Source organism: Eretmochelys imbricata, chromosome 21, assembly GCF_965152235.1.
Source record: "Eretmochelys imbricata isolate rEreImb1 chromosome 21, rEreImb1.hap1, whole genome shotgun sequence".
NCBI classification, from domain to species: Eukaryota; Metazoa; Chordata; order Testudines; family Cheloniidae; genus Eretmochelys; species Eretmochelys imbricata.
Genome location: NC_135592.1, coordinates 7,932,624 through 7,960,315, shown reverse-complemented (window position 1 = coordinate 7,960,315; position 27,692 = coordinate 7,932,624). Strand labels below are relative to the sequence as shown.

At 50.0% G+C, this 27,692-nt stretch overlaps 1 protein-coding gene across 1 annotated transcript in view; it reads right to left on the bottom strand.

Annotated features, from left to right (window-relative positions):
• PLEKHA6 (pleckstrin homology domain containing A6) overlaps positions 1-21,048 on the bottom strand; it is a 134,643-nt gene extending 113,595 nt beyond the window's left edge. Inside the window, exons 1-3 of the mRNA XM_077839350.1 lie at positions 20,946-21,048; positions 20,145-20,221; positions 18,447-18,504 (exon numbers count right to left, since the gene is read on the bottom strand). Of these exons, the coding sequence (XP_077695476.1) occupies positions 18,447-18,504; positions 20,145-20,221; positions 20,946-21,028 (218 nt within the window). The 5' untranslated portion in view covers positions 21,029-21,048. The remainder of the gene's footprint in view (positions 1-18,446; positions 18,505-20,144; positions 20,222-20,945) is intronic.
• Between the last annotated feature and the right edge of the window lie 6,644 nt (positions 21,049-27,692).

Genomic DNA, 27,692 nt, shown 5'->3' with positions numbered 1-27,692 from the left:
AGCCACCCAAACGAGCCTCCTTTCCCTTCTCGACCTAGGCTCTTCTTTGGCTTCCCCCGCTGCACTCTCGGAGCCCGCACCCTCCTGAGGGAGGGAGGGAGGCATAGGCTCTGTTTCACAGCAGGGGCACTGTCAAGGCGCTCGTCGACACATGGAGTTATTCCTGACGATCTCCTTGGGGTGGACTCTCTAGTCTGGACTAGGCCTGCCTTGTTCCGGGTCCATGGCTTACGCTAACTCGGGACAACTCTCATTCCACAGGAACGGCCACACTTGACGTTTAAACGCTACCTTGAAAACCACGGGGAAGTGGGGAAAGCCACAGGGGAGCCAACCCAAAGTACTGGGGACCTGCCAATTTAAAAGCAGCAGCAGCTGGAGTTGGGCAGGGAGGGCGGAGGATTGGTACCAAGAGGAATCCTGCAGGGGCAGCCCTGAGGAAGCCAGGGCAGACTACACCCTGGGTACCACCAGCTCAGAAGGAAGCGAGCTGGGAGGCTGGCTCTGCGTGAGAGGGGGAGGAACCAGGCTGTTTAGCAACAAAACAGGGTGTTTGTCGACATGGAGCACCGGTTGCCAGCTTCCCACAAAAGCCGTCTCATTATCCCCTAATTATTGCCTTGGCAGCTCCTGCAATTAACGCCTGCTTGAGTGGCTGCTGTAGGGGGAAATAAAGGGTTAGAGAGACATTACAGTCAATCAGGCCGCTGGAGGGTTGATCAGAGCCCAGACCACCAAACTCCTGTGCTACGGGGCCCTGGGGGCAATGGAGGAGAACCCAGAGGCATGTGGCCCCTACCTGAGATGGCTCAGGCCTAGCAGAGGTAACCAGGAGTCTCTTGGACCGAACCCCACAGAGAGTCACCCACTTCCAGCTTCCCTGATGTCATGGAGACCAAAATGCTCTTCCTCTCTTTGGGGTTTGGGGGGGATGCAGTAGAACTTCACCCCCTTGGCTGGGAGGATTCCCACCTGCCAGAAGCTGCCTTTTCCATTGCAAATCAAACAAGGAGGGACAAAAGCTTTGATTTTCCTGCAAATGGGGCATTTTTCACCACTTCACACTCCCCGAACCCCGGACCGTCAGGAATGGTTCTGCATTGCTCAGGAGAGAGGAAGACTGGCAGCTAGGCAGCAGCAGACTCCGGGAAGTGGGGATTTCATTACATGAGAAGCTTGTGTTGCTTCCAGCAAAGGATCTCAAAACGCTTTGCAGACACTGATAAATGGAGTTGCATACATCCCTGTAAGGTGGGTCTTATCCTCAGTGTACCGATGGGGAAACTGAGGCACAGAAGACTTGACAGTGCCAAAAGGGGCCTTAACAAATTGGGGCAGATTAGAATCCACATTTCCTGACTCCCAGTGTCTTAATGGTGACTGGTCAAGGGGATGTGAGAGAGAGCAGAACGCTTCAGTGTCCGTTTGCTTCACTCTGATGTATGAAGGTTGCATCGAAAAGGTATTTTCCCCAAAAGTCCTTCCCCCCGCCACTTAGAAATACCAAGACTCTCAAGTCTCCCTGGTTTAAAATGAAGGTCGCCTTGGATGACCCAGAAATAGGGAGTGGGAGGTCTCTTCCCTTCTTTGGGGGATTAGGGTGTCAAATCTTTATCAAAGAGCTTTTATCTTTGTCGATTTTAAGACCAGAAGGCACCCTTATGATCTAGTCTGACCTCCTGCATAACACTGACCAGAGAATCTCCCCCGGTGATTCCCGCATCCAGCAGAATTGTCTCCTGACTCTTTGAAAGGTCTTTGGGTTTAACAGAAAAAGAGAAAAATGCCTACAAAGTGTTACACAACCCAAGTACAATTTGCTTCCTCTCTTAAGTAAGTTAGCTTTCCCTGCCTTGTATCCCCAACATCAAAACACTCCTAGGTCTTTACTCTACTGGAGTTTCCCATGAAAAACAGGTTTTGACAAGAGCTGATTTTCTAGTGTAAAACCAAGTTCCAAGCATCTCTATGCATCACAAAGGGCTCAAGCTGATTTCCCCCCCACCCTTCTACCTCCCAGCTGCAGGTCACCTCTAGCCACAAGTATTGTCCTTCCTTCAGCTCACTCCAGAAACTGCTCCACCCTGCACGCTGATGAACCCTGCTCAACAAGAGACAGACTCATCCCACCGCCACTCTGACTGCAACGCACAGAACCAGGGCTGCATATCAAACAGCTGCAGCCAGAGCCCTGCTGGAAGAGAGGGAGACGCTTTGGAGGGAGCTGTACCCATGGGCTAGGTTCGCTGTGGCCAAGCAGCAGGAGACAGGAACAGCCCTCTGAAGAGCTGGCTGGGCATGCCGGGGGACGCTGTCTAGCAATCTTCTTCTTCTGCCCAGCCCTGGCTTGTGGGGCAAAAACACCAGGTGCAGGAGCAGAGGTGACTCTGTCTAGTACAGCAGTTCTCAACCAGGGGTCAGAGGCCCCCTGGGGGGCCACGAGCAGGTTTCAGGCGGTCTGCCAAATAGGGCTGGCATTAGACTCATTGGGGCCCACCACTGCCCTGAGCCCCACCACCTGGGGCTGAAGCCAAAGCTTGAGCAGCTTAGCCTTGCAGTGCCCCCCATGGCATGGGCCCCCATGCAATTGCCCTGCTTGCTACCCACGAATGCCAGCCCTGGCTTTTTTATGGCACAGCTGGGCTGTGGAGTTTTTATAGCATGTTGGGGGGTGGGGGGTTAAAAAAGAAAAAAGTTGAGAACCCCTAGTCTAGTACACTGGCAGTATGATGGACCCCTCCAATAGATGTCGTGTCCTTTTTATTAATTAATTAATTATTATTATTACCACCTTTCTCGATTCTAATCCTTCGAGGTGCTCTCCGGTCACATGTTCCAGCTTTGCTATGCAGCTGAGGGCTTGCAACTTTCATTAAAACAAAACACAATCCCCCCCCCCACCCACACACACACCATTTTCCCACCAGGAGCTGCAACTTTAAGAAATACCCTGACTACCGAGAGAGCTGGCAACGTTGCAGAGAAAAGGAACCCACCAGCCACAGTGATGGCAGGGGGAAGTGACAGGTAAGGGGGAGTGATTTCCCCCCATATGCAAAGCACAAGATATTTATTTGAAATACAGATTATTTTATTTCAGATTAAGGAAAACAAAGTCAAGCGGGAGAGACAACAAGCGAGCAGCGACTGCCTCTAACATTCCATATCTGGAAGGCAACACAAGAGAGAACTGGGGTGGCCGCAGGTAGAAGAAATTCCTCCCACGCCTAAAAGATACCCTGCACAGAAAGCTTAATGACGCCTCTCCTTTAGTTTCCCAGCTCCCACACAGAACAGGGGCGTTGGTAGGAGAGGAAACAGCAAGGCAAAAATCCTGCAGGGCTACTAAGGGTTAACCAAACCTCACCAACCACCAGGGAGGATTAGGCCGTAATGCACATGTCTGGATGGTGTTTGCACTGAATTCTATTCCAACTGACATAAGGTCTGGGCTGGAGATTGAGCAGGGCTCTGGGATCGGTCTGGCCACCGCCCAGGAGACAGGAGGGCGTGCAAACACGCACACAACCCTCTCCAAACCACTACCAGGGAAAACAGGAGACGCTGGCACTGAGCAGCACTGCAGGATGCTAGCGGGAGGGAGCCACTGAGCAGTGAGGGGCTCAGCAAGCCAGCTGCTAAGACCGTGCCCGCACGGCCCAATGCCTTTGCCCTATGCCAGTCGAGGACAGAGGCTAGGCAGCACTGACAATTGCCTGCCATGGGATTTGACAAAGCAGTTCATTGGCAAAGGGCTTGCCAGGCACTGACAGCCCATGAAGAAGCCATGGGCCTGGATTTCTCCATCAAGAATGGGGACCCGCTCCACTGGGATGTGGCATGCACCGCTAGGAGATGGCAGCATGCATCCCCAGCAAGTGAGCCCCCAGACACAGGCACGTCCAGCACCATCTCCTTAGAACTCAGGCGCCGCCCAACCCTTGCACCCCTCTTCTCTCGTACAAGATCTCTGCCTGGACAATCTCCTCTGGCCGCAACGGCGCCGGCTCCCAGCTCTGTCTCCAGAGGGCATGATTCACTGAACGCCAGGCTCATCCCCTCTCTGGCGCTCCAGCCTCAGAGAATCTCACCGTTAGCCCTTCCTTCTTCCTCCCCAGCTTCTCCAAGGCCAATTACTGCTACCCTCTGGTTTCCATGGGAACTCCACAGGCAAAGCTGGCTCCCCAGCAAGGTCAAAGATTACCCAGCGTGGATGCCGAAATGCAGCCGCGTGTGCAGCTGCTGGAGGCATAGTCCCATTCCAGAGATAAAGCCTAAAGCCCAGTGCACCTCCACCCCCATCTCACCTGCCCCCCCGTCCTTTGGGAAGAAAGGGATGCAGGGCCCTACGGAGCCCAAAATTGGCGCTGTATCTTTATCACAAACCTGCTTCCCTTTCTGGACCAGAGAGCTAGCGAGGCCATAGACACACGCGGGCCAAAAAGGACAGCACCCTCGGGACCTGCTGGGTTGAGCGCTGCAATGGACGGATGAGGCAGGAGGGGCTCATTTGGGGAAGCAGCTGAACATTCGGGTACACTCGTTAGGTGAGACTTAAAATGGGGCCACGTGTCTCCCTACATACAACACCCGGCGCTTTTAAACAACGCCTCCCACCGACTTCGGGGGAACCGTCCCCCGCGCAAACAGGTTTGGGCTGAGGTCTCAGAGGGTGGCTACTGTAACCCAGCCAGTTCACCCTGCCCGACTCGTTAATCAGCCCAGCTGGATGGGCCACCCTTCGCACGGACCGCATATGGTTACCAGACATGCAAGAATTTTAATATCTCTGCCCTTCTCACCAGGAGTTCCAGAGTTTACTGGGTTCTGGGAGACCAAATTTTTTCAACCTTAAGTGCCTACAGTTATACCTCTAACGAAGAGGCCTAATGGCAAAGGTTCTGAGCACCCTATTTCCGAACAGAGTCAAAACTTCTGAGAACGAGAAGTGTCAGGCCGTTGATTACAGCGTCTAACGCTCTTTCAGCCTCTCTGTGCCCCCGTGTTTCCATCTGTAAGACGTGGGTGAGAACACTGGCCTGCTTTCATTCATTACTGACTGTAAAGTACTTTGAGGTCCTCAGACAAAAGGCACCACAGAAGCCTACTGCAGGCAGCTGAGTAGCGTGCGTGAGGGCTTGTCTATAAGGAGAGTTAGTGCACGGCCAGTCAGGGCCTCAGTCCGCAGCACGCCAAGACTTTTACTGCACGGTTGCAGCGTCCACATAGTGAGCTACTGCACAGCAAGCTGGTGGACTACACCCTACACACTGAGTAGACAAGCCCTTTGAAAGATATATATACACTCCCTCCCCCCACTGCTATCTACTGGAGAAAATCAGAATAGTTGACCTGTGTATCATACACTCCATACTGCAAACACCTAAGGGAGAGTCTCCTTTAGCTCAGGGGCCTGTGCTTTTGTAATCAGAGGGTCTAGATTGGCCCTGGGAATGAAGCTCTGAATAGTTATGGTTGTCAGCAGATTGAACACTGTCCAGGTCCCAGGTGCTGCAGATTTGTTGAAAACCATTATTATTGGGTTTTAAGGGCTTGGCAGGCTGCCTCCTGCTGGAATTGCAACTGCTTGACAGCTCCATTCCCCATGTGGCTCATTCTGTCCTAATTTGCCATTTCTCAAGGTGGCAAAAAACACACTCCAAGACATTCAGAGTGATGGGAGAGTGGGAAGAAAAGGACCAGAAGAGCAGCTGCAGCTTCCCCTCCAAAGAGGCACTGCTCCCCCGCCTCTGGGCTGTGCACAGCAGCCCGGAAGAGCTGTCCACGCGGGTGCTCTGACAGCAATAAGCCTGGCTGGGGAAACAGGAGGTAATTAATTCAGATGTGTGTGTGTGGATGTGAAGAAGAAGGGGAAAAAAAGCCATCTCCCTCCTCCCGAGGGGCTCGTTCCGCCTTCACTCCAGCCAAGTGCTAGAAAGCCAATATGGTCTTATTAATTCCAGGCTGCAGAGCAACATGCAGTGCCTGATAATGTCCTTGTTCCAAAGGAAACTGTTTCCTCTGGTAAAAATAAATCCCCTGTCCAAGGAGCCCTCCCCCACTCGAGGATACTTTCTAAGGCCGCTTCAGCCACTTGTGATGTTTAAGTTTCCTGGGTAGCGCTGCCAGCCGTGCCGCCCTACATCTCCTCCTGTACCTACGAGTGTGCCTCCCTGGAGACCTCTCAGGCTGGATTTCAGAACACAAGGACCCCTTGTGTGAACAAGGAAACATCCTTCCAGGGAACCTCCCAGGAACAACGCCTGCCTCTTCTCCCCTCTCTGCTGGAGCATTTCAGTGAGGATCTGCCACTCTCGGTTTCACTTCCGACTCCCAGATCTGTGCAGATTACACAGCCATCACAGTAGCCATCTGGCAAAGGGGTAAGCTGTGCCCAGCATGGCCTTGAGGGATAACAGGCTTGGAGTATTCACGATGGGAGGATGTCATTAACGTCATTCAGGGATCAGATGAGGCCAGGTCAGGGGTTGCTGGGCACCGTTCCAAGTGAAAGGTACTTGGTGTGTTTTTTATTGGACCAGTGAATTAGTTTATTTACACTGGACTTCAGACCAACAAAGTCCTTACACGTGAACCTAAGACAGCTCCTACAATGCACCTCCCATCTGACCTGCCCATCTCTAGTCCAGCTCTAGAGTATGCCCACCCTCAGCTCCTTTGATGCACCTTATTCTTGCTCTCGATTTATTCCTGTGCCCTCCCACAGCTGTGGATACACCTCACTCCTGACCTGCAAATCCCGCCTCTCCCCCAGTACTGCCCTCACCCCCACCAGAGCTCTGCCAATGCACCTCAACCCCAGAGCTGCAGCCTCCCCCTGCTACTCCAGTTCTGGGCTTCACCTGAACAGAGAAACAGCCTGTCATGCAGAGTTGTGTGAAGAGCTGTACAATGCCCACTCGGGTTTCTCTAATTCCTCCCAGGCATGGGTGCGAATGAGCTGCTGGCATTTTGTCGAGCCCCACTTCAAAGAAGTCTAGATACCACCAGAGTGTCTACACAAAGACTCCCACCACTGTGAGCACAGATGGAGCCATACTAGTGGGAGAATCCTGCGGGCAAGCAAGGCCTAGGAGCTAGAATGAGACACACACAATTCCTGCTGACTTAGGCCCCTATGAGTCTCTGGAAGAGACAGTGAATGTAACTCTTTCTGCCACTGTGGCATCTTTTAAGGGCACAGCCTTTTGCTTTGCTGACCGAGATGCTCTTTTTATTCATCTGTTTCAAACACCATAACCCACAGCACCTGGAGCAAGCTCTGTGCAGCGGGGATGGGCACACATGCAGAGTTCTTTCAGCTCCCAACTAAAACCTTCCAACGCATCATCAAGGATCTACAACCTATCCTGAAGGACAACCCATCACTCTCACAGATCTTGGGAGACAGGCCAGTCCTTGCCTACAGACAGCCCCCCAACCTGAAGCAAATACTCACCAGCAACCAGACACCACACAACAGAATCACTAACCCAGGAACCCATCCTTGCAACAAAGCCCATTGCCAACTGTGTCCACATATCTATTCAGGGGACACCATCATAGGGCTTAATCACATCAGCCACACTACCAGAGGCTCATTGACCTGCACATCTACCAATGTGATATATGCCATCATGTGCCAGCAATGCCCCTCTGCCATGTACATTGGTCAAACTGGACACTCTCTACGTAAAAGAATAAATGGACACAAATCAGATGTCAAGAATTATAATGTTCAAAAACCAGTCGGAGAACACTTCAGTCTCTCTGGTCACTCAATTACAGACCTAAAAGTGGCAATTCTTCAACAAAAAACTTCAAAAACAGACTCCAACGAGAAACTGCTGAATTGGAATTAATTTGCAAACTGGATACAATTAACCTAGGCTTGAATAGAGACTGGGAGTGGATGGGTCATTACACAAAGTAAAACTATTTCCCCATGTTTACTTCTCCCCCCACCCCCCACTGTTCCTCAGATGTTCTTGTCAACTGCTGGAAATGGCCCACCTTGATTATCACTACAAAAGATCCCCCACCCCCGCTGGTAATAGCTCATCTTAAGTGATCACTCTCATTATAGTGTGTATGGTAACACCCATTGTTTCATGTTCTCTAGGTATATAAATCTCCGCACTGTATTTTCCACTGAAGGCATCAGATGAAGTGAGCTGTACTTCACGAAAGCTTATGCTCAAATAAATTTGTTAGTGTCTAAGGTGCAACAAGTCCTCCTTCTCTTTATGCAGAGTTCTGGGATCTGACTCTCCCTAGGTCAGGGGTCTGTGGATGTACATGTGTAAGAGGAAAAAGAAAAGGAGTACTTTATGCATCCGATGAAGCAAGCTGTAGCTCACGAAAGCTTATGCTCAAATAAATTGGTTAGTCTCTAAAGTGCCACAAGTCCGCCTTTTCTTTTTGCGAATACAGACTAACACAGCTGCTACTCTGAAACATGTGTAAGAGGAGGGGCACACACTGGTCTAAGTTTTAACCATCTCATCTGCAGTGACAAACCCTTCAAGGCCACGCGTGGCTCCCCAATTCCGTGGAAATCTCCAGTTCCCAGTACGACACCTGAAAGAGTCAGAGGTTCTGCTCCTCAACAAGAATTGCTTCTCAGTCATCTTCCAAGCCTGTGTTTCTAAGGCCCTTCCTGCTGGACACGGCAGCTGCAAGCCACAGCCAGGAAACATAGAGCACTCTTCTCCTGCCCCTCAGGAGGGAATACTCTGCTCTCTCCATTGCCGACTCACCCTGAGCAGGGGGAACATGGCTGTTGGGACCAGCCGGAACATTCCTGCCACTAACGAGGGCAGGAGAGAAGAAGTGACCTCAGTGATGAGGGGGATGCTTGAATCTCATTACCAGCACAAGACAAATGAAAGACTCATCACTGAGTGAATTCATGCAGATTTATTCACACCTGGGGCAGAGACATCTTGGGATCGGTCAATGCCCACACCTGAAATGCCACCGTGTAAATGCACAGTATTCTGATTGCCTGTCTGCCCAGGGGAGACGGTGTCAGCTCCTAATGCCCCCTGCCCCAGAGGGGCCAAGAAAGCAAAGGGTGAACCGAGCCACATAGCTACTTCTGAGAGGCTGCCGTTAAGGAGGGGGGATCTCCCTTGGGGCTGGGGGTAGGGATGTCTGGTAGAAAAGAACAGAGCTAGCCCAGAAGAGAAAGAGGAGATTGGAGTGCTGGGTATAAGAAACTATTTGGAAAGAGAAGATGTGCCAAGTAGTAGGAAGTTAAGAGGCCTGGCAAAGGCTGCCCCACTCACCTAGTTTTAATTCTGCTGGTCTTGGATTTGTTTTGTATTAGAGAGGGTAACAATTCACCAGCCCATGCACCAGCATTCAGAGGCCCCCTCCACAGAGCATCCCAGACTCCACTATTGCATGGGAGCTTTCCTCTGGTCCTGCCCCAGGTGGGGAAGGGACTTTGATCCCTCCCGCTCCCATGATGCATCTCTAATCTTCGTTTCACTTGGACTAAACAGAATCACGAAGGGCAACGGGATGCTCGGGGGATTCAGAGATGGAGAATTTTACCTTAAGGCCCAGTTGTTGGCCAGTAGGGGGGACTACATGAAGAGAATTTGCTGGGTTCAGTCCAACTCCGAGCAGATATGACCACAGTGGAGACAAGCCACCCACCACCCAACAGTCCCATTGTGAGCAAGCTTAGAAGAGGACTGTCTGCGCCATGGGGGGCTGAATTCCCCTTTCACCCATCGAGCAAGTGCCACCAGGCCAGGGATGAGGCACAGCAGCAGGGTGAGGCTCACCTGTACCATGCCTGCTCTGGGGACGGAGAGGCAGGTACTCTCCAGAACGGTCAAGCCAGCTCCTCACACCAGCATTAAGTTCACAAAGCAAAACTACACCACAATGTAATAGACTTGATGATGCATGCAAAATCAGCCCAGGTGATGAATCAGAACATGTTCCTTGAGGTTTAACAGCAACATACTAAGGCATCACTTGAATGACAGGCTCATAACAATCAGCCAGGATTTATTCGTTCAGCCCCTGCGTAGTAGAACACCTGCATGCACTGGCTAGTTGAGTGCATTTGGGATCTTTAATAACAAATACACATAAATAAGTATTGACCATGGCTCCTGGCAGAAGAGGAATGTGCTTGTTTTCTGGTAGAGACACCAACAATTGGAAGTCCCAGAGACAGGCTGGGATTTCCTTTAAGTGTCAGACAACATCTCAGACGACATCGATCGTGGTCTGTTTAGGCTGCAGCCTAAGCAAAAGATCTCTCCAGATCTGAGACTAGACCCAACAATGCACGGCTGCTAGGGAAGATATGGGTTCGGCCTATTACAAACAAATCGTTAGGCATAGAGGCCTTTCTGTATGTCACTAGACTGTACAATGTGGCCATTTTGGACTTCAGAGGGGCAGCAGGCATAGAACCCAGATCCTCCTGTTCCCAAAGCCCAGGCCTCTGTCGACTGGGCTAAAGGAGAGTCTCCAACCACACTATACTAGTAGGACATGCAGTTGAGTATGTCCAGGTCCATTCAGTAGAGCACAATGACAATATCTATTACATTTATACTTCCCCTTTTTTTACTGAGAGGTCTCTCAAGTACACACATGCAGGAATCACTTCTCCAGCACTGAAATGCAGCCATGGCTGGTGCAGAGCATGACAGTTGTTGCTGGCACAGATGCATCACACAAAAACACAAGGTGATGAAGAATTCTGTATCGAACTGAAACTGCAGGGGAAATTTAGTTTGGCAGAATGTAGCAATCCACACTGGAATTTGGCCAAGACAATGGGTCCCCCCAGCCCCCAATGAAATATGCCAGGGATCTTTACTGAACATACTGGTCAGGGCTCAGTTTTGCCTGGCACCTTCTCCAGCAACATAGCACCTCTGGGGCATTGGCTACAGGACTGTCTTAGAGGGGAGACTGCCACATTCTCAATCACCACCAGCACTCCCTCAGGACAGTGCACTGATTCCAGTTAGCCCGTCCAAGCAGCATCCTGCAATGGAAGCACATTGTAGTCTAAGGGTCAGAGAACAGGACCAGGAAGTCAAGTTCTAACCTCAGCTCTGCCACATCACTTTCCCTCTGTGCCTCACTTTCCCCACCTGGAAAATGAAGAGCCCCAAAACCACAACAGATCCCCCCCTTACCTCACAGATGTGGTGTTCCTCCAATCTCACCTGATGCGTTCTCCCTCTCTCACCATATCCCAGGCCCCCCCTCTGAATGTGCTCTGTCCCTTTGAACACTGTTGCCTCATGCCTACAGACCTTCTTTCCTCCAAGAGGACATACACTCAGAAAGCCATTTGTGCAAAGGCAGGGCCCACCCCTGGCTGCTTAGATCCCCTTTCCCTTAAGAAGGGCTCAGGTCCCCAGCACTGGTGGGATGCCAAAAACCAACTGATACAAACTGACAAGCTCATCAGGGTGTCACCGCAACAGGGACGCGAGATCACTACAGCCTCATGAGAGCTTGTCAAAGCCCCCTCTATGGACATTCGTCCACTCACACGCTATAAACATACACCCAGGCATGCACCACAAACGCATACAGAGCAGGGGAGCCTCTTGCTGCCCATGAAGCCGGCCGACACACACTGCCCCCAGGAGCATGCACTGGCTGGCACATTCAGCCCTGGTTGTGGCAGCAAAGCTCAGTAATATTCATGGCACAGCGCAGCAAGACGGCTGTCCATACAGAAACTGGGGGGGGGAAGGGGGGGGGATGCAATTCAAGTGCAGGCTGCAATAGACCAGGAATCTGGCATCTAGAAGCCTCCTTGCCAGGCAGATTCCCTGCACTGGAGGAGGGGAGCTCTGCGCTTGAAACATTTATCCTTCACCCTGGATATAATTAGCATCCTCACAGCCTCCATGATCCAGGCACCTGCCAGGGAAGCAGCCCAGGTCGGGCGCCGTGGTGAAAGCGGTTGCCAGCACAAGACTGTGCATGATGTCAGCTATTTGAGGCATTAAACAAGGACTCACCGTGCTGCCGCTCCGCATCCCTCCTTGCCGTGTGGCTAGATCCCAAGCCATGGTGACCCTTCCTTGCAACTTCCTCCGGCCAGATCCCCTTCTCCTTCCCTGCAGAGCTCCCTGGGGAATGGAAGCCGCTGTCTCTCTCCCCCCCACCCACTCAGATCCCCCCTCCCTCCCTTGCTAGTCACTCATCTCTGTCTCCAGACAGTCACCGGGCTCAGCTCGGCAAGAAGATGCTGCTGCGGAATCCGGCATCCTTCCCTGGGAGCCGGAGCTGGGCATGCTCCATGCGCTCCCGAGGGTACTTAAAGGTCACGTGATGCCTGAGCTGTCATTTCGAGCAAGAAGTAAGTAGTAGGGGAGCAGGATTAACTCTGTCCTGATCCTAGGAAGAGCAGTGACAGCAGCCCCCCACAGCTGGGTGACCCCTTACAACCTGGCAGGCCACGCAGTTTAATCATTACTGTCACCCGCATGGAAAGGTGGCTAACGTAGGGGATGGGGCCATGCCAGGACCACTGAGCGGTTCCCAATCCTGCAGCCTTGACTCCCATGAGTAACCCCGCCGCTGTCAGGGAGGCAACTCAACAGAGTAAATGCACCAGGATCCACCCCTGTACAGTGGGGCTGGGTGTGGATTTTTTGGCTAACCCTTTGGGGTTTTTTGCTGCAAATGGTTTTGGTTAAAACCAAAACTGTTCATGACACAGGGTCAATTTCTACGAATCTCCCGTCTGGAAGAGAGCTTTGAAATGGTCACCATGCCCCATGCCGACATTTTTGAACAGGAAAGTTTCAGTTTTTCGAGTCAAAATGACTTTTTCATTTAGAAATTTGAGTCAATGAAGACTTAAAGAGATGAAGAAGAAGAATCATAGAATCTCAGGGTTGGAAGGGACTTCAGGAGGTCATCCAGTCCAACCCCCTGCTCAAAGCAGGACCAATCTCCACAACCCATTTCAACTGAAGCGAACTCAACAACCTTTTGGTTGGCAAAATTTGAGGTTTCAACTTTTCAGCCCAATTCGGGATGGGAAGCATATGTCAATCTTGAAAATGTTCACAGGAGAGGAAAACGGCTTCCTGCCCCACTCTCCAGTACATCACCCAAGGCATGCAGTGCCAACTCTCACCAGTGCAGGATGGGCATCAGACAGTGTCTTGTTCAACCTAGCTTTATTCATGCCATGTGACTGGGCACCACTCCTTCCCCTGGGAAACAATTCCCAGCTGGAAAGGTCTCACTACGGGGGTGTCTGTACTTGGATTCTTACAGTGGATTTTTCAATAGCACTCAGCCCTGGCTTAACTCAGCTCCCATTAAGTCAGTGGGAGGTTTACTACCTATCTCTGGTACTTATCTGCCCCCCATTGCTGTAGTATCTGGACATATTTAGTGTATTTATCCACACAACACCCCTCTGAGGCAAGGCATGGCTATTATCCCCATTGTACAGATAGGGAACTGAGGCACAGAGAGACCAAGTGACTGTCCCATGGCCACACACGGGGTCTGTGGCAGAGCAGGGAATTAAACCCACATCTCCCAAGTGCTAGGCTAGTGCCCTAACCACTGGGCCATCCTCTTATCAACTCCAATGGCCTAACCCCGTGGACAATGCTGAGTGCTTCTGAAATCCTGTACATATCCATGATCTAACCTGTGTTACTATAACAGCATTATAGAGCCTAGGCTGCAGCTTAGGGTTAAAACACTGCTGGGGCAAATGTTTGCATGTTGTCCACATTCACTTCCGTCCCAGTGTTCCCAATTACAGCCCCAGCAGCAGCAGGGAACACGATCGGGGGGTTGTTTGAAGACTTAGCTGCCCCGGGGAAGCAGCTGCCCACAGCCACCTTGGGTTTGACTTGTGGTTGCTGGGAAAGGCTCTCTAAGGAGCACAGCCCTTGAGCATCTGGATGTCCAATTATTGATGCAGCATGGACGTCAGCATGAAGGGGAACTGGTAACAGGCTGATAGGAGGGAAGAGAAGCAGTGAGACAGACAGACAGACAGACTCGTCCTCAGCAGCCAGCAGACAGACACTCTACAGCTAACTTTCAGCACAACCCTGAATGGGCACAGGCCTCTTTAAGACACTGATTAACCAGACTGTCTGGCCACAGCTGTTCATTGTTGTCCCGTTTGAGCAATAAGAACCTCACGGTACCTTGCTGAGCAGAAGGGTGAGACACCAAGATCCTGGCGCTCAGGGATCAGAGCCAGAGATTTTCTGAGCAACAGCGGGCAGGCGGAGAGTTCTTAACTGAAGAGGGTCCCTTGCTGGTGCAGGGGCCTGGCACACAGCACTGCTCTGGTTCTCCTTGCCCTGCCGGGGACCACAACATTAAGAGAAGTCACCATGCTGGGGGGAGGCGGGGGGAGAGAGGCTATTCTCTCCCCCCTCCAGCAGTGCAGGACTCTCTGGCACTGGAGCAGAGCCAGAGATGTGGCTGGCACAGGGTGGGGGAGGGTCACAGGTTCTCTGAAAAGAAAAACACCCTTGATCCTCTAATCCATGTTAGCCGGAAGCTTTAGGGGCTGAGAGGGGATTGGCTTTCACTGAATTCCCTACCCCACATCTCCAAACCCCTCCCTCACCGGTGATGGGCTGAGGACCCAGGTTAACCCCCTCCCTGCCAGGCTTGTAGGGCTAAGGTGACCTTGGACCAACAGCACTGCTAATGAATAGCTACGTAGGTGCAGGGCCAGCACCATCTGGGGGCACGAGGCCTTCCAGCCCGAGTCAACAGACTAGGGCTAGCAGGGCTCATGCTCGCGCTCTAAAACAGCTGTGTAGAGTAGACAACGCTTTGAAGTCGCATCTCAGGCTGCAGGGAGCTCAGGCCCTGAAGCCTAGGGAAGGGCGGGCTTCAGAGCTCCAGCCACAGCTTCAAATACAGCTAATTTTAGAGAGCCAGCTGAGCCTTAGCCTTTCATCCTGGGTCAACAGACTCACTCCAACATCCTGTGTGGGCACCTCTTTCGCAGTCCCTTCCCCTGTTCCATCGGTCTCTCTCTTCCCCCTCCACCCAGCTCGCCCATCGCTGACCTCTGACAACCGCAGGCCCCACAGCCCCACCGTAAATTTGGCCTTGTCCTGCAGCCCTCTCCCCCACTGCCAAAATGCCCTGCTCCCCACCCCACAGCCCAGAGATTTCTAGGGGCCCAAAAGCCAGCACTAGGAGAAGGTCAAGGGCAAACGCAATTGGCGAGGCAGGCTGTCCTTAAGGAGGTGAAAGTTACACCACAGCCAGGCCCAAAGGAGGAAAAGAGATATGCCAGCACAAGAGACCAGGGGAACCTCACGAGCACCCTTGCATCGGCACCTGGGGCTGGAGGGGCAGGGGGCTTGGCACAGCTCCTGACAAGAGTCAGCCCTCAGCTGGGGGCTGTTTCAATCCCTTACCCCTCACCACAGTGGGAGAAGCCGTGGCCCACAGGCCGGTGGTCAGTTCTAGAGCCCCTGTGCCTAGAGCCCCTGCTTCCTGCTCTGGGCACAAAAGGGCCCTTCTTTTTCAGGGCACAATTCTGATGAACAGAGCGAGGCGAGGCAGCAAGAGAGGAAAGCGCTTTCTCCTTGCCGCCTCCGTGCTGGGGAGAGGAGTCCAAGCCCCCAGCCAGCACGGAAAGCAACAGCCAACGCTCCCTTCCTCCCCAGAGGGCCAGGCTGACCGAGGGGCTGGAGCAGACAGGGCAGGGAGCGATTTCACAGAGCCAGTCACACTAAAATGGTGGCTAAGGAGGACCAATCTAGTAGCCCTGATGCTAAGCTGTGTTCTCTTACCACCCACCACCCTCCCCCGCATCACACTGGCACCAAAGGACACTCAAGCAAGACTCTGCCCACCACGCATTTTACCATGGAGGGTTGCGCCTCACGTGTGTGGAAATGTGAAGGGACACACACACACAAAAACAGACCTCTAAAGCTGCCCGTTGTACATTTCCTGCACACTTTGGCACCACCTTGTGGGAAGCTGTTGCAAATGCGGCCACACCACCAGCACCTTGCATGGCGGAGCACTTTGCAGGGAATATGCAGATAGTATGGAGAGCAGCAGGCAAACAGACAGGAGGGGTGGCAGAGGAGGAAGCTCTAGCCAAGGCACCTGGGCAAACCCTCTGCTTACAGCTTATTATTTGGTAGCTCCTAGGAGCCCAATCAAGGCTCAGGGCTCAGCTGCACTGCGTGCTACACAAGCAAGTAACAGAAGACAGTCGTTGCCTAGAGAGAGTACGATCTAGGCCGCTAATCAGCCACCTTAGGATTTTTGATCTCTCAAGGTATTTATTGCACCCAGTGCTGTGGCCTCTTCAGATTCTGTGATGTCACTCTGCAAAGCAGATAGCACCATGGTGTAGAGATCTCCTCTGAAACGCCAGCCACAAAGCAAGCTGGAACTCTGCTTAGTGCCTTGGCAGAAAGGAAGGCTGAACCAAGTGGCCCAGGAGCCATAATCCTCCCATCTGGGGCGTCAGCATCCTTTCCACAGCAGCCCACTGCAGAGTTACAGACAAGATGGCCCCGATTTAAGGCAGGAAGTGAATCAGAGAGAAAGCACCACTGCTCCCCCCAAAAAAATCGTTGAGGGAAAAGTCCTATAGAATGCAACAGGGAAGAAGGCAACAGGGTTCTAGGAAGGGTACAGTAGGGCCAGATCCTTAGCTGGTGGAAATCAAAGGAGTTGTGCTAATTTACTTAGGGTGCAAGCTTTTGGGCAGTACTGTCCCTTTGCCCTGTGTTTATACAGTGCCTAGCACCATGGGGTCCTTGGCCAAGCCTGCCGCAATACAAATAATCAACAATCGTTTCCATCTGCTGGGGATCCGGCCCATAGAACCGGAGAGCCTGACCAGGGTTTGGTTTAAAACCGTGCTGTAGCAGCGACAGCGTTCTGTATTTGGTTCTCTAGGAGGATCCAAAAAGGCTTGAGAAAGTTCTTACTCAGCAAGACTTTTCCCTAAGAGAAGAGCCTATTTTCATGCAAATAGGGCTGGATACCGGATGGTCTGGGCTGGTTGGTTTTGCCCGCGATGTTGCAGAGTCCTCTGAAGTCCCTGCTAGAAGTGTCTGCATCTAAAATACCAGTGTGGCACAGGGGGCTCTCGTCCATGCACGGGAACCAACCCTAAATGTGGTCCCCAGTTTCTCCTGGCACAAGGTCTCTCAGCAGATGCTGAGAGCGACCCAATGGGGAACCTCCCAGCTTGTGTATCTAAGATCAAAGCTGGTGCTGCACCAGCCCTGTCTCCTGGACAGAGGGTCAGCAGGGGGTGTCTGCTTCTGATGCAGCCTCTCCAGAAGAGGGGATCCTTCCTGTGGGAAAGGATGGCATGCGGGGTGGGCGGGAAATTCAGCTATCCATGGATGTGCCTGGTTGCAGAGCCTATGACCCGAGTCATCCCACCAGCCAGAGCGTAAGCTCAGCCTATGGCTGGGCAGGCTATAGAAACTTTAGGACAGATCCTCAGCTCCTGTCAATGGAGCTACACCAATTTACCCTCTATGTGGATTTGGTAGGAGGTGTGGGAGGAGTTTGCACTGAGGAACGAAAGATATGAGACAACGCCAATCACAGCAGGCCTCGTCTACAGATCCCGTCATCCATGCAGCAAGTTGGAACCCAGCCAAAGTAGTGAGTGGGCTGGACCTGACAGGATGAAGACAGGTTGGAATTAGCCACTGGGACCACAGCCAGTGTTAGCTACTGAAAAGACCACACCGGGGTCTGGGAGAGCTGTGGGCAGTGCCCAATTGGAGGAGCGCCAAGCCCCATCCCTCCTCAACAACAACTGGCAGGAGTCCTGGCTCCAGCAAAGCTCCTGTTTAAGAGATATGCAACCCCTAAGCATGATGGGAGGATTTTGCTGATTGCAGCAGGTCATTTAGGCCTCTGAAAGGCATTGTCTGGGTATACAAGGACAAGGCACCGCATGCTGCTATCAAGCTTCTACCTAGTTTCCGACAGTGCTAACACAGGTTCCACTCCACGGCTTGTAGCAACACTGGGAGCTCTGCCACCGATGAGGTTTTGGCTGCTACCCTCCTTTTCAGCATTGTCCTTTAGTCCCACTGAGGGCAGGTGCAACTGACTCAGTGCTGCCGGAGCAATGCGTGATCTGAAGATAGCAATTGTCCACCCAACTCCACACCCCCACCCACTCACCCTCCACCAGCACAGCGGCGTCTGAAGCAATCCTACCCGCAGCATAGCTGCATACTGTGCACAAGGAGCTATCAAATGTTATAGCAGCGTCAGCCCCACTTGCCCTTCCAACATTTCAGTAATTACCCAATAGTTCTGTCCTCCCAGTTTATACCCACTCCCCCAGCCCAGAAAACAGCTAAAGGCATTTGCTGGGGGTGGGGGGGAGTAGCTCCTAAAGTTAGCAAACAGCAAGAAACAACAATAAAAACCTTCCCACTTACTTGATAAAATATATGGCCCCCTGGCATGTGGTGCCTGTCTCCCAGCCTTTGGGCAAGTCTGAAAAGATACAACAGCAAAAGCAGACGTCATTCATCTGTTCAAGAGCGGAACTCCCTGTTGCAGGATATTACAGATGCAATTTTTAGCTTATTACCTTTCAAGAAAGCACTCATTTGAATAAGAATATCTTATGCAGTTACATTAGGCAAGCTCAAAATTATTCCAGGATACCAGCTTTTGGGGCACAAACTGATTGCCAGCTAAGCTCAGAGGAGCTTCCCTCACGTGAGGTAGTATTGCACAGTTACCTGCAATCTTTCCAGTCTCCCACCCATCATTGGTCACTGTTGAGAAAAGGGAGGGACCAGAGAGACAATGAGCTAGTTCTAGGGAGGCAGCAGGTGGGGTACCGGAATAGAAGGGCCACTGAGTCAGTTCCAGTCTGACAACTCTGTCTGTTCCCGAGTTACAAACCCATTACTATGCACCTGGAATGCGGCATCTCAGGAAATTTCAGCTGAAAGTGACCCGTCTTGACACCCTCCCTCCCAACCCATGCGGAGTCAGAAATTACAACCCATGTTGTTTTTAGCTCTTCCCCTATGGTTTTACGAGGGTCTGGCTGAAGCACACAGAGGACAGCAGCACAGAACTAGATTGTGGGACAATTCGCTTGTTCAGACGCTCACAGCATTTCCAAGGGCCTAGTGATTTGAGCCCCTGCCTCAAATGTGAGGCCCCGTAAAGAGATCCAATTTTCAGAGAGAGCTGAGCACCCGCCCTTGGGAAATTAGGCTCCTTACAGGCCTTTCAAGTCAGGCCCAGTTATGTTCCCTGCATGTGTGCTGTGAAGTTACATAAAAACAAATACTCTTGCCAGAAGGTTGTAATGTAACATGACTTGATTTCTTAGAATTCAGAAGAATAACACAAAGAACCCCAAATCAGAGACACACAAAGCAGGCTGCACCCTAAAACTGAGAGGCACAACTGACCCCCAACTTACTGGCTGCAAACTGACACCTGCTCCCAGGCTTCACTGCAGGGGCCCCCTAGCATGCAAGCAGGGCCAGGGAACCCTTCCCCCCAACCTCCACATTCAAAGAGATAACTTGCAACTCCCACAATCCTCAGTACATCACAGCTCACCCACTCCCATTCTGAAACCCTTTGGGTGTGTGCAGAGAGACAAATTCAGTGTCCCTGAATTGGAGTAGAACGTTGCAGACCACTGGAAGCGGAACAGTTTGTTAAGCTAGTTTAGTTTTCACCGCTGAGGCTACAAGAGGATTTCCAGTATTTCACTCAGCTTGGTATAACTCTTATTTCTAGCCAGTTTTGCTCTCTGGCTCCCTCTCACAGCAATCCAATGCTAGCATGTCTGGGTTCTCAGCAATACAAGGAATCAACCCCCCTTTTCAACACTGTTAGAGACAAACACTGCTAAAACTAGCCGACATTTCACATTGGCTCTTGAAAGAGGTTGATAGTATTGGCGTAAGGAGCAAAATGTATTAACCCCTTCATCTCTGGATTGTTTACAAGATAGCTCTAGAAAAGATCCTCTAACACTGACAGCTGCAGGATGTTCTATTAACTGTGCAGAGGGGGAAGGGGAAACACATGTGACCAGGAGAGCAGCTGCAGTCTTGACAACACAGTCGGCCATTGGCAGTTTTAGCAGGCTTGTTCCTTACCTCTGCTGGCAAAGTGCCCACTCTGGATGGGGGATCCGGTGCCTGGGTGCACCCAGCTGGTAGATTTTGTCTCATCGCTGTGAGGGACAACAACAGAAAGTCAGAACATGCACTTGACTCTGGGGAGGACTCCTATCCTGGCTTCCCAAATACATCACACCTGTCTGGAGGAGCGGGGTAGGTGCTCGCCCTGCTGCCTGCAGAGGGGAGCTTTACAAGGGCCCTTTTCTATCCCTTTTCTGGAGGTCCCTAGTAGCATGAATGGGAAGCAGAAGGGAGAAGGTGAAGATCAGGGATAGGGCTGGTCTACAGCTTCCTCAAAGGGCTTGCCAGACAGCAGATCCTATCAGTGGCTGCACTATGGAGGGGCTCCACTCCTTCCAATAGTTGTGCCAGGCTCCAGGGCACGAGAGAAGGAGTATCAGCCAGGTCACCCCTGAACTCCTCCCAGGCAGTGAAATAAAAGGGGGGGAAGGGAATGAGGAATAACAATGCCTGAGGTCTGTGTAGGGTCAGGTGTGGAGGCATCAAGGGGACTAGTAAGAACTGGGGGTAAACCCCTAACTCCCACAGCCCCCAGTAATTGTTACTCCCTACACTTGGCCACAATCCCCCTCTTCTTCTCTGTGCCATTCCTTCTGCCTTGTCCCCCTCTCCCACAGCTCTTCTGCCAAGCCCCCTTTCCCACCACTGTCCAGACACCACCTGCTCAGAACATGCACTAAATTGTAGAGGGGGGAGATGAAAAACACACACACACACACTGCAAGTAGGAAAACAAAGAAAGCCAGCTGAACATACTTGATGAAGAAGACTCGCCCGCCTCCACACACTCCATACGTCCACCTGCCAGGCAGGTCCAGCCAGTCAATGTCATCAGCCATGGAGCCCCTCTGCTGCAGGACACCAGCAGATGGAGAGAAATCCAAAGCCACCCAACTCAGAAGTCAGCCACTCCCACCTGAGTGCTCCTTGCAAGGCAGGGCTGGAGGGGAGAGAAGGCTGGCTGCTGCTTAGTACCTAGAGAAACCCTCTACAGCCAGTTCCACCAGGAGACAAACACTTGTTTAGTTCAGACCTTCCAGCGAGATTCTGTTTGCTGCAAACAGCCGCGAGGGGTGGGGGGACCCATAAATTTAACCCTGTCAGAGGCAACCTGCTGATTTGCCCATGACCTGGAGCACACAGGACATTCCTGCAGCACCAGCTCGCTGCATGACTCTTAGGGCTAGTGCATAGCCACTTCCTTCACTGCCTACTTTATTTAATTACTATCAATTAACTCGTGAGTAGTTATGACATCTTCACTCCCTTCTCCTGTTAACTTTAAACACTGTCAAATTCTTCTGCTCTTCAGATCTCAAAGCCAAGTGGAGGCAGTATGCAGGGATCGTGGTTACTATTCACAGTAGTATCTGGGCTGTCCAACAGGTATTCGCTCTCGCTCTTCACAGCCTCTTTTAAAGGGGATAGGTGGAGTTTGGGTGGCACCTCTTACAGGGCTGGGGAGACTGGAAACAAGGTGATCCCAAGTGGCTGCACGTCTGCAGTACTTTTCAAAACCCCTGATGGCAGTAGGGGGAAGATTCATTTTGAAACATTGTCTGAAAAAGATAATGCAACAAATGAAGGACTCTCTCTCCACATGAGTGGGACTGGACAGGGCTGAGCTCCCTGCTCAAACTGTGGGGAATGGAGCTTGCCTAAAGCCTGGGAGAGGGACATTTCAATAGCTCTTTGAATGACTGGGAGCGACAAACATGTCTGATAAGTCACACTGTAGCACTGAAGAAATGGATGAGCTTGGTTTTGATTTAGAGTCAGTCCTTGAGTGATGGTTTTGCACGACAGAGGTGCCACCATGTTGGTGGATTGGCTAGGCTAATGTTGGTCGTGAGAAGAAGGATGGCATTACGGTTAAGGTGCTACCCTGGGAGATCTGGGTTCAATGCCTGGTTCCGTGTGACCTTTCGTAAGTCACTTAGGCCTCACTACATCAACCACCTATGCGTAGCAGTCCTGTTGAAATTAATTCCATTACTCATGAGCCTAAAGTTAAGCGTGTGATTGGGGCTTTAATCTCTCTGGGCCTAAGTTCCCCATCGTTAAAATAGGAATACTACTACTTCATTTGTCCCACCCTATGACGGCAAGAGTGAAATCCCGGCCCCATTGACTTCACCCTAAATTCTTTGGAGGGCAGGGACGGTCTCTTACTGTGCGGCTGTACCACACCTGGCACAATGGGGTCAGGGTCTCGGCCGCATACCATAACAGAAATAACAAACAGGGAGCCTTCCAACCCAGATGCTTTCAGATTTGTAGGCAAGGTACTACAGTAATATAAATAGTGAATAATCGTAATAAACAGCTAAGGATTGGTGCTTAGAGCTGGTGCACAAAGGGACAGCGCGTACTGTCACTTTTGGCAGACACTTCTAATGGACAGACTCCTAGAACCACAGCAGCAGGGGTGACTCAGCCGTGGCTTCTTTTGATCCTGGGATCTGGAACATGTGGTTTCAGGCCAGGAACAGATTCTGTGATCTGTTTGGCCAAGTTAAATAGTTTCAGCCTTTTTCAATAGATGAGGAGGGAACAACAGAGTTGGCTTGGGGACAGGGATTGGGGTTTTGAGCTGGTTTAAGTTTAAAAAAAAGAAAGGTTTTAAAAGTCAAATGTCACAAGAGATCTGTTCATAAGATGCCCTAATCCTAGGTGAGGTGCTGTGAGGTTAAAAAAAAAAAAATCACATTTTTCAATCCCAAACTTCTTTTCCCACCCTTGAGCCTGCAAACCTACACATCCGTAACTTTACTTATGGGAGCAGCCTCATTAACTGTAACAGGGCTCCCCACATGTGCAAGGGCCCACTTGTGCTTAAGGGTTTGCAGGCTCTCTAATGCCCTACTCCTGCAAACTGCTCTGGACAAGTAAAACCTCTGTGCCCATGATTCACCCTATTTAAGTTAACAGGGCTCTATCTGGGCATAGGGGTTTGCCCTAATGGCATGGCTTCCTGGATCAAGGGCCAAACTCAAACTCATTGACTTCCTGGATCAAGGAGATGACAGGAAGAAGCAGGGCCCATCACTACTCACTGTGCAGTTGCAGGATCCTGAACCAGATCCTCATCCTGCAAACACTGGTTCACAGACCTAACACTAAACATGGTGTGAAGTCCCACTGAGTTCAATGGAACTGTTAGAAGTTAAACACAAGCACAAGGGTTTGCAGGATCAGGGAACATGTGGTATACGCTCATTTGATCTTAAAAAGAGTCTCTTCCTTCCCAGGGTAATTCTCCCGGGTAAGCTGATTCTCCCCCCACCCTGTGGCTCCTTTTCCCTATGTACTCGGGGGAAATGCCTATGGCAATTAAGAACTTGCTAGTCCAATATTACCATAAGGAACCAGCATGAGCTGTTCCAGACTCCAGGGTAAATAATATGTGGATTTTTGGAGAGATTTAATACTCTCCTTGCCAAGAATCCAGAGCTGCACCAGGCTCTGTCCTGTCAGGTGAATAAATCAACTTTTGTTACTTTCCACAAGAGATTTTTTCCCTTCTTTATTTCTTAATCCAATGGAAACTCAAGGGGAAAATACCAGCAGGGTGTTGGGTTTTTTAAAAACCTTCCTTAAACATTCCTTCACCAAAAATACACATCTTAGGAAGTGAACAGGCACACAGATGCACCATACAAACTACTGTTGTGGTAAGACTTTGCACTTGTCTGCAGCATGTCCACTGAGGCTTTCAAAGCACTTTGCAGATCTACATCCATCAAACATCACAACCGGCCTTGGTGGTAGGTCCGATTACTGCCCTTTTGACAGATGGAGAAATCAAGGCACAGAGAGGTGAAGAAACTTCCCAGAACATCTTGAGAAGAGAACCCAGGAGTCCCCATTCCACTTTTTCTCAGAGAGCTTCATCAATGGGCTCCCAGCTAAAAAGATCCAGATCTGTTAAGACTATGACACAAATGCAGGAAAACTCAGGAGATACAGAGAAAAGCTGAGTTAACTCACACACTGCCTGTCAGCTTTCCTGGCATAGGCTGGTGTGTGTTGCAACCTTGACATTGCAGTACTAAAGGTGTCATTACAGTACTAAAAGGAGGGTGTAGGGAAGAATGCATGAATTACATTAATAGTAGGGCACGTCAGGGTGAGGTGCAGTCTGAAAAGGAGGAGACTTGCCAAGCATCCCTGTGCATAAGGAGGAGCGCAGTCAATCACAGCTTATTTTTAAAAGAAAGGATGGGAGCTCAGAAATGACGTTCTGCCAATTAGTTGCTATCTGTCAGCTGGTGAGAAGTCCAGTCTGTACGGCGCTGTTTCTGTGCTGAGGCCGCTTCCCAGCCAAGCGTACTTGGTGCAGTCCAGTTCTGGTTTAGGGGCTGGAGCCAGCTCAGCACTGTAATGAGGTTTGTAATACAAGTGGCTAGACTGACCACTGATTACCTCTAGATAATGCTAAAAGCCTTTGCTTGCAGAGATTGTGAATAGCAGTGCGATGTGTGTGGCTCAGTTTAAAAAAGGAAAGGGGGGCAATGCAATCTACTCATTCTAGGTCACTCTTTTAGGTCAAAGTACGTTGAAAAGGACTGTGATAGGTGGAGCACTGATGCTATACACACACAGGTACAGCTTAATGGTTGAAGAGTTAAGTAGGAAATTCCTCCCGTCCTTGGAACCACAAATTCAAACTGTCAGGGCAAACTTAGCCCTTCATCCTTCTGAGGCAGATAAATCAAATGCTCTGAGGTTTATTTTATGCAGATCTTTCATCTGGGACCTTATCTACTAAGATTCCAGGAATGTTAAAGATGTACAGGATTTCGTTCTGTATGGGAAGGAGCCACGCCACTGCCTTTGGCCCACGTTCCCCTATCTATGCTGTGCTACTGGCTAGTCAACCCCAGAAATGCATAAAGCACTTGGAGCTCCTTGCAGACGAACGTGTAGACATAAAATATATCCAGGCTGTCAACTATATGAATGCATAGCAATACATACATACATATACACACACATTTAACAAAGGGTACTGACTATTTATTTCTATTAAGATAAAATCCATATTATATCAGTAACGCTCTCAGCAGTGTATGGTGGCCATAATATAACACACACCTCAGACTACCCTTGCTCACAGTAACCCCGGATGGAGTTCACATTTCTTAATAGTGTCAGAAAGACTATGCTGATTAGAGGAATAAGTCACAACCAGGCACCTATTTATAATCTGCACTTCAATAAAGGAATTCTGGCACCACCTTCTGGACAAAAGATTTTCTTCTCCGAATGAAAATTCTACACCAGAACTAGTTTGTCAGGAAGACATTTTCAAGCAGTCCAACGGAATGTATCGATAAGGTGTTTATAAGGGGTCTAGCGCATCTCAGTAATATACTATTAATTGTACAATAGGATTAAGCCCAGGGAATGGGCCCAATTCCCGCCTAAATAATAATTCTTCCTACCTAATTTCAAGTGAATCTACACTTGCAATTTATTTCACCATGACCACCTCTCTCCCTTAAAAAAATCACTCTTGATTTCTGCTATGCAGTTTGGTTACTCTGTTCAACCTCAGAGATACGGCTCATTCAACTGCCTATGCAATTAAACTACTCTACAGTGCTTGAAACATGTTGGGGACCATTGAGGATAAGGAGGAGGTAAATTTAAATCACGGGTAAGTTAGCTGAAAGGTCATATCATGTAATGGACAATATAGGAGTCCATGAATTATAGTTAATAGAGCAGGGAATAGAGAGTCAGGAAACTTGATTCTAGAGCGAGTTTTGCCACCACCTTGCTTTATGACTTGGGTAAGTTATTTGCCCAGCTTGGCTTCCCCATCTGTAACATGGGGACAATGATATTCACCCTCTTTGAGATCTTTGGATGGTAAGTTCTAGCTAAATGGAAAGTATAATTATTCCATACTCCTGTCTGCATTGTTAAGGACTTAAAATTTAATATGTTGAGGAGCGTCACAGCTGCAAGTTTTGCTGTAAAGCCCGCAGTTGATCCTGCTGTGCTTTGCTAATAGCTGTAGAATACTAACCACAGGGAGAAAACGTAGGCTGGCAGGATGGAGTCCACAGAACTGCATTCCAAGCAGATGTCCAACAGCCTTATATTGGCAAGTATTACCACCACGCATGATGATTAAGTAACACTTTCTAGGTTTGTTCTAATCTCTCTCCATCCCTGTATTTACACAATGCTTGTCACCATGGCATTTGGGAGCCTCCACAAGTTGTGATGCTCCACAAGGATAACACTGTAAACCTGTTCTCCCACCCAGAGCCTCACAGTACAAATCCCAATCCCTAGCATTTCTCTGACTCTAATACAAATTCTATCTTTTCTCTGGGAGAAGAGTGGGCTTGAGCCTGAGATTTGGCCAACAAACTCATTGCTGAGAAGCAATCTTCTTAAAACCGAAAATTTAAAATAAGCAGCCCTGGTCACTGAGACATAGTAAAATGACACGAAGTATAAATACAGTGGAAGCCTCTTATCCTCTCCCTGCTCCCTGCCCCCAGAAAGCTTCATTCTGTGAAATTTCATTGGAACAGATTGCAACCTGTTCATTAAGATGCATTACAACATAGGACTTTCATCCAATTTCTCTATACACAGGTTTCAGAGTAGCAGCCGTGTTAGTCTGTATTCACAAAAAGAAAAGGAGGACTTGTGGCATCTTAGAGACTAACCAATTTATTTGAGCATAAGCTTTCGTGAGCTACAGCTCATTTCATCGGATGCATAAAGTGGAAAATGCAGTGAGGATGTTTTATACACACGGACCATGAAAAAATGGGTGTTTATCACTTCAAAAGGTTTTCTCTCCCTCCACCCCACTCTCCTGCTGGTAACAGCTTATCTATTACAGGGTCAGTGTTTTCACTATAAGAGGGCTCTAGTCTGTATAATTGTGTTTTTGTGCAGTTCCTCAACTAAACAATAACTACATTTTAACAGACGCTTAGTTCTGGGTTCAGTTTCCAGCTGCTACAAACTTTGTGTGTGACCATAAACAAATTGCTTAATCTCTGTGCCTCATGTCTGCTCCACACACAGAAGCTGCATCCATTTAACTAAAATTCGTTTGCAAACAGATTTAAACTGGCACAAACATGTCACATGTGGACACACCTTTGCTTATTTTGTCTTTACAACAGACATAGCAGATTTACCAACAAGTTAAACTGCTTAACTTGCTGAACTGCTGAAACAGTTGTACATCGATAAGTGTATTCTGCTAGGGGCGTGCACAGGTTTAACAAAATCAATTTTAAAAACCGAGATCTCTTTATACTGGTGCAAGTTTGTGTGTCAACAGGGCCTCAGTTCCCCATCAATAAAATGAGGATAATACTCCTTTCTCCCATCCTTAGCTAAATACACAAGACATGCTTATAAACTGTTCAGGACAGAGACTCTCTTACTGTATGTATGTACAGAATCAAGCACAATTGGACCCTGACCTTGGCTGGGGCTTTGCGTGCAACCTTAATACAAACA